Raw genomic sequence first — 9418 nt, 5'->3', positions numbered from 1 at the left:
CGGGCCCAGCTGCGACCCCGCCCCGCCCCCGGGATCCCGGGACCCCGGCCATGGACGGTGAGGGCGCGCCCGGTCACGGGGGGCGGCCGGGCGGAGGCGCGGAGCCCGCGGCGGGAGCCTCCGCGCCGCCTTCCGCCCCTTCCTGCGCGGAGGGGCCGTGCGGGGCGGCCGCCGGCGGGGCCGTGGGGCGGGGCCGGGGCGGGGGGCTGACTCACTCTCCTTCCCCGGGGGACGGGACCTGGATCAGTAGGTGGCGCAGGGGGGCTTTTTGACTCAGTTTCCCCCCAGGCTCCGGGGGGCGGTTCTGAGTTCGTGTCCCTGTTGGGGAGGAGGTGCCCGACTCAGTTTCCCCTTCGGATCCGGGTGGGAGGTGCCGCCCGCCGGTTTCCTTAGGAAAGTAGAAAGGCTCTGACTCAGTTTCCCCGAGTAGGGGGCGCCCGCCATCCCGTGTTCCCCGGGAAACAGGTGTCCTGGCTCCTTTCCCGCCCTGAGTTCCGCCCGGTCCCCGGGAGCGGGCCCTGCCTCAGTTTCCCTGGGGGAGCTGGGAAGGGGCTTGTGCTGACCCTCTTCTCCCTCCCCTTTCAGACCTGTTCCCCCTCATCTTCCCCTCCGGTAAGTGGACCTCCCTCCCTCCCTCCCTAGAGCTGCCAGGGGTGGGGGCGGCGGGGCGCCGCCTGATGGGCTGTGTGTCCGCAGAGCCCGCCCAGGCGCCGGGCCCCTACGTGGAGATCATCGAGCAGCCCAAGCAGCGGGGCATGCGCTTCCGCTACAAGTGCGAGGGCCGCTCGGCGGGCAGTATCCCCGGCGAGAGGAGCACCGATACCACCAAGACCCACCCCACCATTAAGGTCAGCGGGCCCGCGGGCCTGGCTCGGTGGGGAAGGTTTGCCTCCGGCCGTGCAGTCCGCGTCTGGGAGTTGGGTCTGGAATTCCTGAGCCTCCAGCGTGCGCTCTGTGCTTTGGACAGATCATTGGCTACACGGGGCCGGGGACGGTTCGCATCTCTCTGGTCACCAAGGACCCCCCACACCGGCCTCACCCCCACGAGCTGGTCGGGAAAGACTGCCGGGATGGCTTCTATGAGGCTGAGCTCTGCCCGGACCGCTGCATCCACAGGTGAGCTCCCCAGGCCCGCGGGGCTTCAGGGTGCGGTGGGAGGCTAGGGGAGGGCCGTGTCCCGGCTACAGAGTCACTTCTTTCTGGACACAGAAGAATTCCTTACTGCTGCTCCGTCCCCAGCTCTGCAGGCAGATGTCTCCTCTCTCAAGCAGATCTACTTCATTGCAGCGCAGTGGGAAGCCATATCAGATGGGGCCGGGGCCCTACTTACCTCTGACCCCAACCCCTGTGGCTGGAACATCTCTTTCTCACGAGATAGAAAATCACAGAACCAACAGTCTCCCCTGGAGCTTACAAACCAGTTGACAGAGACAGGCTGTAAATAAAAATATAAATAACAAGCAAAATACTGTCCGAGAGTAATAATCTAATGGTGAAGATGAAACAGGAATAAGTCGGGAGAATAGCCTGGGGTGGGGAGGCGCGGGAGCTGGTCTCATTGCTTTGAACTGGGAGGCTCAAGAAGGCCTCTTCCAGGGAAGATGAATGTGAGCTGGAGCAGGGAGCACAGAGAGGACATTCCGCGCAGAATGAGCGAGTGCAGAGGCCTTGAAGTGGGACTGAGTTTAGCATGTTTGGAGAACAGAAAAGAAGCCGCTGGGACTGAGGGTAGGGAGCTGGCAGGGGCTGTGGTTAGGGCCAGATCACAGGCAGAGGGTCTTGTCAGCCAGAGTGAGGAGTGGGCTTCATTGCAGCGCAGTGGGAAGCCATTCCAGAGGGTTGAGCCTGGAGTGGTCTGGTGAGGGGATAGGGGAGGAAGGGACAGACTGGGTGAGGCCGGAGGCCCAGGCGCTGCTGGAGACAGTGCGACTGATGCCTGGGGGAACTCAGCTTCCAGAACCTGGGGATCCAATGTGTGAAGAAGCGGGACCTGGAGCAGGCCATCAATCAGCGCATCCAGACCAACAACAACCCCTTCCAAGGTGAGGGCTGAGGGCTGAAGGCCTGGGCCTGTCTGGAGCACCCCCACCCTCTGTCACCCTTCCGCGGCCACTCCCTGCATCTCCCTCATTGGCCAAGACTCACAGTACAGATGGAATCTTGCTGGCCATTCGGTACACTCCCATTTTATCACTGGGGAAACAGACCCAGAGAGGGAACGTGACAGCCAGGGTCACACAGGTCAGTGATGGGTCTAGAGCCTTCTCTTCCTCCTCTAGGATGCCTGCTGTTTCACATACCCTCAAACAGCCCTTCCTAGCCCCCAGCCCCTGCCCCCAGCCCCGGCCCCGGCTCTCCTGACCACCCGTTTTCCTGGCAGTTCCCATGGAAGAGCAGCGCGGAGACTACGACTTGAATGCTGTGCGGCTCTGCTTCCAGGTGACAGTGCGGGACCCATCAGGCAGGCCCCTCCGCCTGTCACCTGTCCTCTCTCATCCCATCTTTGACAACCGTGAGTGGCCAGGGAGTGCAGGAAGGGAGAGGAATGGGCCTGTGAGGAGGAGGAATTGGTGGTTATGGCCTGCGAGGGGCACTTTGGCTTCGTTCGGTCATCTGGCCTTTTCATCATCTCTGTGTCCTGTTCTGCTGGCCCGGGAGACAAGGCAGAGAAGACTCAGCCGCCCTGTGGAGTAGCGCCCAGGCCGGCAGGGAGTTAGATGAAAGGATGGCGAGCCCAGATCTGTAGTCATGACTCCAGGAAATGACTCCCAGAGCAAGACAATGTTAGAAAGTAATAATTCAATGATGAAAGCCGACAGGAAGTTCACGGATCAATTGGGCTGACATTGATTAACTGCAGTCTTTAATTAAATAACCAAAAGGATGAATGAAAATAAAGGGCTCTTGCCCTGGCCGGTGTCCCTCAGTGGTTGGGCATTGTCCCATGCACCAAAAGGTTACCAGTTTGATTGCTGGTCAGGGCACATGCCTGGGTTGCTGGCTTGATCCCCGGTGCGGGGAGTGCAGGAGGCAGCCTATTCATGTTATGTTCTCACATTGATGTGTCTCTCGCTCCCTCTCCCTTCCTCTCTAAAAATCAATAGAAGTATTCTAAAAAAATAAAAGGGCTCTAGGCCCTAAGGACAGGAAACTAGAATGAACAGGGGTCAGGAGGGAAGGGTTCATTACCAAAGTGGATGTAATAAACTGGGCCTTGAAGTCAGGTGGAGAAAGGAGGTGTGGCCAGACTGGTTCCCACTGGACTGTAAGCTCCATGAGGGCAGAAATGCTTAGGTTTGAGTCGTTGCATTCATGCCTAGAAGAGTGCTGTGCACATAGTAGGGGCTGGTAAATAGTCGCTGACTTGGTTGGGGTGAGGAGCCAATGGGAATGGTTGAACCTTTGGCTGTAAAGGTGTGGTCAACAAGCTCTGGATAATCTGACTTTGGGATGGACCGGGATGTTGCCTCTCCGGTAGGCCCGTCCTGGAGACCTCCGGTGGTTCAGGGCTTTCTTCCTTGTTCCCACCCCCAGGCGCCCCCAACACAGCAGAGCTCAAGATCTGCCGAGTGAACCGAAACTCTGGGAGCTGCCTCGGGGGTGACGAGATCTTCCTGCTGTGTGACAAGGTGCAGAAAGGTACATTCCAGGAGGCAGGGCAGGACTCTGGAGCAGGGGTGAGGGCAAGGCTGAGCGGAGATGGAAAGTCAGGGGACTGGCTTTAAACGCTCCCCCACCTCCTCGGGGAAGCCTATGAGTATCTCGGGGAACAAGCCTCAGCGATGGGGCGGGCAGCGGGCGGTGGGTGAGGTGAGCACACCAGCCACACTGCCGCTCCATCTCCTGCAGAGGACATCGAAGTGTATTTCACGGGACCAGGCTGGGAGGCCCGAGGCTCCTTTTCACAAGCGGATGTACACCGACAAGTGGCCATTGTGTTCCGGACACCTCCCTATGCAGACCCCAGCCTGCAGGCCCCCGTGCGCGTCTCCATGCAGCTGCGGCGGCCTTCAGATCGGGAGCTCAGCGAGCCCATGGAATTCCAGTACTTGCCAGACACAGGTACACAGCTGGGGAGGGTGACTCAGCCGAGGAGAGCGAGGCCAGGGCTGGATGTGTGGGGCTGTAGTTGAGTCTAAAGCTGGAGCTGGGTGGGATTTACACATAATCACATTCTCTCTTGCCTTGCTGAGTAACAACAATATTCAAGACTGTTGAGCTCTTACTACACTCTTGCCTCTATTCAAGCATATCAGCGCATTACCTGGTTTTATTCTCTCATAAACTTTTGAGGCAGGAGATAGCATCTAATCTGCCTGAGGCCACACAGATAGTGAACCAGAGTCAGCAAGGGAACCCAGGCTGTGGCTCCAGGGTCCTTTTGCCACGCTGTCTCTTGTCACTGTCACACAGCCATGGTTTCGTCAAGGCCTTTGTGCATCTCACCACAGTAGGAACAGCCAGAATGATCCTCTATCCAGTGCCCCTCATCTAGCCTGTTTTCTGCCCTAGGAGCTTGGAAAGCAACCCCCAAACCAGCCATCAATTCATTCCACAAATAATTATTGAGTGCCCACTTGATGCCAGGGCCTGTGCCAGGTATTGTGAACACAAAGATGACTAAGACGTGGTCCCTGAGGTTCAGTCACATGAGGAAGACATGCAAAACAGAGTGACTTGTGAAACGGAGGGAGGTATGTGCTGGAGGCAGCAACATGGAGGAGGTGGCATTGAAATTGGAGGAAGATAGCAGCACACTCCCCAGGCACATGGACCAGTGCCTGGAAGGGCAGGGTGCTGGAGCATGCACAGCGTGTTTGGGGCAGCTTTGTGGTGGGAGGTGACATTGGGCAGTGAGCAGGCCCAGGCAGGAGAGCCTTGAATGTGAGGCTTAAGACATTCATCTGGGGTTTCGTCCTGAAGGCAGTGGGCAGCCACCGAAGGTTTATAAGCAGAGAAGTGACGTGAGCAGATCTGGAAGCTCACCCTGGCAACAGTGAGTAGAGGATCTGAGAGCGAGAGACTGGAGGATGGGAGGCCATGCTGGAAGGTGTCACAGCAGTCCAGGAAGAGAAGACTGCATGAGCCTTGCAGAGGGAATGGCAAAGACGCTATCATATGCTGCTGTCCTCCTCTGTTACCCAGCAGCCCCACAGCCCTTTCTGAGTTTCACACACACCAAGCTCGTCCCACCTCAGGACCTGTGTTCTCGCTATTGCCTCTGAAGTGCTTGGCCCCAGATCTTCATGTGATGGGCTTGCACCCGTCTTTCCTGGCCATCTCTAAGCTAGACTCCCTGACATCACCTTGGTACTGTTAACGTCACCGGTGTCTTCCTTAGTGCTTTTATCACTTGTCTAGGTTGTCTCCCTGCTCCTCTGTCACTAGGATGTCAACTCTTGGGAGCAGGAACCTTGTCTGGTTACTTGGGGCTATATCCGCAGTGGCTAGGATGGAGCCTGGCACATAGTAGGTGGTTGGTAAACACATGTCAAGTTAGTGAATGGTGTGAGTGAGAGGAAGATGTTGAGGATGATGCCAAGATTTCTAGATTTGGTGACAAGGCAGACAGGTGGGAGGGAACACGGGAGGAGAAAGAACCAGGTTTCTGAGGAGAGATGATGAGGCTGGCTCTGGACTGATGGTGCTGAGTACCTTGGAGTTACCCACGTGCTGCTGTATTAGGAAGACAGTTCTGAAAGCTCTAGACTGAACTCTCAAGCCATCAGAGAAGAACAGCCTCTGCCATGCCTCAGCTGTCCCAGAGCACAGAGGTCACCGCCAGGCCTGCATCGAGGCGGAGAGGACCTAGGATGTGAGCAGTGCGAGTAAGAGGATAAGCTGAGATTGGGGCCTCATGAGGACCCCTGCTCTCCCAGACCAGGGCCCCTTCACTTGGAGGCACTCATGGGCCCTTTGGAGGAGACAGATTCAGACAGCGGAGTCTCAGAAAGCTGTGGGATTCTTAGCATCGTTGAGTGTCATGCAGCTCTTCTCACTGACTAGGAAGGTTTGGAGAAAGGGTTGCAGGGAAGCTTGGCTCATCACCTTCTCCTGAGGGCCCTTTGAGAGCTTGGGGGTCTAGCTGAGAAGAACAAGACTCATTTCTCCCCGTTACTTTCCCAGATGATCGTCACCGGATTGAGGAGAAGCGCAAAAGGACATATGAGACCTTCAAGAGCATCATGAAGAAGAGTCCTTTCAATGGTGAGGTGGGGAGTGGGGAGAGTTAGAAGGCATGGGTGGGGAGTGGAGACCCCGGGGGCCAAGAACTGACCCAGACTTGCTCCACAGGACCCACCGACCCCCGGCCTCCTCCCCGGCGCATTGCCGTGCCTTCCCGCAGCTCAACTTCCGTCCCTAAGCCAGGTAACGATTTCCTATTGTCCCACTGGAATTATAGGCTCAAGTCTGTTCAGCCTGTGGCTCACACACCCGCTGGGAGAGAACAGAGCGGTCAGCCTCATCCGCAGGCGTCTGACGACTGCTGTGTGTTGGGCTCATGTTTCTCAGGGCGTGCAGCCTAATTATCTCTGCCAGAGCCACCTGGGAGTGGTAATGATGCAGATTCCCGGGCCCATTACACATCTGGAATCAAGCTCTGGAAGTGTGGTCAGGAACCAGCTACTTCCTGGGGACACTAACGCACAGTGAGGTCTGAGAACCACTGTGCCAGTTAGAAACTCCATATTGGATACCTAGGGATCCAGAGTTAAAAAGCACACCATCTCTGCTTTCAGCTCTCAGTTGAATTAGGGAAACAAAGAAACACGTCTAAAGTAGCAAAACGTATGTGCTGGTGTGTGGCTCAGAAAAGAGTGATGTAGTGCCTGCTGCAGGCTACACTGACTGGATACTCCTTGGGCCCATGCCCTCCTGGGACTTGGCTTTTCAGCTCTGAGATGACATTTTACCAGCCGACCTCTGAAAGCATCCCTTCCTCTAAAAGGCTGGGAGAGCTTTCTGGGCTGGAGTGGATAGGGCTCCACGGAGGTGGGGCTGGACCTGGACCCCCAGCCTGGTCAGACTGGGTAAAGGGTGCTGGCAGGGACTCCACAGGGAGGGGTTGGTCCTGTGCATACTGATGGGCTGGGATATAGAGGACGGGGTGGGTCTCAGGCTTTCTCTGACCCTTGTCTCTCTGTCTCTCTTCCAGCTCCCCAGTCCTATCCCTTTACGCCATCCCTCAGCACCATCAACTTTGAGGAGTTTTCCCCCATGGTCTTTTCTTCTGGGCAGATCCCAAACCAACCCTCAGCCTTGGCACCAGCCCTTGTCTCAGCCATGACACCAGCTCTGGTTCAGGCCCCAACCCCAGCCCCTGTCCCAGTCCTAGCCTCAGCCTCCAGCCTTGCTCAGGCTGTGGCCCCGCCTGCCCCCAAGCCCACCCAGGCAGGGGAAGGAACACTGACGGAGGCCCTGCTACATCTGCAGTTTGATGCTGATGAAGACCTGGGGGCCCTGCTGGGCAATAATACTGACCCAGCCGTGTTCACGGACCTGGCCTCCGTCGACAACTCTGAGTTTCAGCAGATGCTGAACCAGGGTGTCTCTATGGCTCCCCACACAGCGGAGCCCATGCTGATGGAGTACCCTGAGGCTATAACACGCCTGGTGACAGGGTCCCAGAATCCCCCTGACCCAGCTCCTGCTCCCCTGGGGGCCGCTGGCCTCGCCAACGGCCTCCTCGCAGGGGATGAAGACTTTTCCTCCATCGCAGACATGGACTTCTCAGCCCTACTGAGTCAAATCAGCTCCTAAGTGGGTGACTCCTGCCTTGCCCAGAGCACTGGGTTGCAGGAGATTGAAGCCCTCCCAAAGCAAGCACTTATGGATTCTGGGGGGAGGGGTGCTCCAACTGCCCCCAACTTCTTTGGGTGATGATGTCTTTGTGGTGGTGGGGGGTTGCATTTTATTCTTTCATTGGCCATATCTATCTCTCAATTCGGAGGTGCTTAAGCAGAAGCATTAACTTCTCTGGAAATGGAGTTGGGAGGACTCAGACCCTTCCCTTGTCCTGATGTTCAGCTCCTCTGTAGGGAATTCTGGAGGCTCCACCCCACCCTCCAGCTTCTAGTACCTTCCAGAGAGAGGGACAGGCTGGAGCTATGGCCTTGGAGGCCACAAAGCCTTATTATCAAGTGTCTTCCTCAAATCATGGGTTCATTTACACTTGAGCCAAAATGATGCCCCTGTGACCAGCTCTTCGGTGGTGCTGGCATTTCCCTTGTGCCTAACACCAGCATTTGAGAGGCTGGACTTCCTGCCCTGCCAACGTCTCTGCCGGCTCTTGCTTTGCTCAGCTGTGGCTGAGGAGACTGGTGGGACAGCTCTGGCCCTCTCCTCTCCATATCCAGGGAGGTTAGGTCTGAGACTTTTCTGTTCCCCTTTTTCAAGTGCCTTAATAGAAGGGCGAGTTGTTTGGAGAGTGGGGGGAGGGCAGGCTGGCAGCTCTCCAGTCAACAGGCTCAGTTTTTACTGAAGAATCAAAGCAGTTGGACTCTTGCTCTTACTCTGAACTAATAAATTTGTTGCCAAGGCTAACAGATTTGCCTCCTTTAATCGCACTCCTTGCTGGTCACGTCAGACGGGCCTTGGTGATACAGACTTGGATGAATATTTAGTCATTGGGGAGCTCGCAGTCTGAGGACGCCCTTGGAAACCCTAGTCGCTGTCCAGTGGATGAAAGTAGACCGCTAAGCGGGGTGGGGTTCTCAGGGTAGTGAAAGCCTGCAGGGCCTATTGGCTGTGGAGCTTCAGCTCGTAGATAAACAGGGCGGTGGATGTCAAAGAGGGGCCAGCCAGCATTTGTAGGTGAGCAGGGAAGAACGGTGTGGACAGGTTCACTGGGGCCAGGCTGTGAAAGATCAAGAATGCTGACTGAGGTTTGGACTTCATCTTTTGGGTGGACAAGGGAGAGTGTATCTGTGGGGGAAGTAAGTGCCAGGTAAGGTCTGTGGTTTGATATCCTGTTCTGCTAGGACCAAGGACCTAAGAAATCTCAACTCAGCAGCCCCACAGGCCTAAAAGCCAGGCCACGACCCGAAGGGCTGGAACAGGCATTTCCGGTTCGGCCTGACGCATGCGCAGTAGAGCAGGATCCCGGCGCACTAGGCCCGGCCTTAATGAGTGCGCGTGCGCACATGTAGTATTGTGTGCCCGGAAACCAGGTAATGCGCTCGGGAAAACCCCTGTCCTGTAGCAGATGACGTCTGTGTTCCGGGTTTTGCACTGTTGCAGGCGGGTGAAGGCAGGGGCAAGCGATTTATCAGTGGGACTTGCTGCAACAGCTAGCGAGGCCCGTGGGAACACGGTAGACTGGGTGCAGGGGCGGCGGAATGTTGTGAAACCGGAAAACGTCTGTAGCGTGGACCTAGCGGCAGCCTCTTGGTCAGGGGGCGGGGTCAGCGGCGGGGCC

General features: G+C 56.8%; 1 protein-coding gene across 1 annotated transcript; it reads left to right on the top strand.

The window, feature by feature from the left end:
• Window positions 1-6: 6 nt before the first annotated feature.
• Window positions 7-8544, top strand: RELA (RELA proto-oncogene, NF-kB subunit). Its single transcript, XM_006101559.2, has 11 exons — window positions 7-57; window positions 586-612; window positions 697-848; window positions 968-1116; window positions 1951-2042; window positions 2381-2512; window positions 3535-3639; window positions 3850-4062; window positions 6127-6207; window positions 6295-6369; window positions 7157-8544. Exons 1-11 carry the CDS (start codon window positions 51-53, stop codon window positions 7759-7761), a joined length of 1638 nt encoding a protein of 545 aa, XP_006101621.1. The 5' UTR covers window positions 7-50; the 3' UTR covers window positions 7762-8544.
• The last annotated feature ends 874 nt before the right edge of the window (window positions 8545-9418 follow it).

Source organism: Myotis lucifugus, unplaced genomic scaffold (genome assembly GCF_000147115.1).
Source record: "Myotis lucifugus unplaced genomic scaffold, Myoluc2.0 scaffold_373, whole genome shotgun sequence".
NCBI lineage: Eukaryota > Metazoa > Chordata > Mammalia > Chiroptera > Vespertilionidae > Myotis > Myotis lucifugus.
The sequence above is the reverse complement of the archived record's forward strand: the minus strand, read 5'-3'. Positions and strand labels throughout refer to the sequence as shown.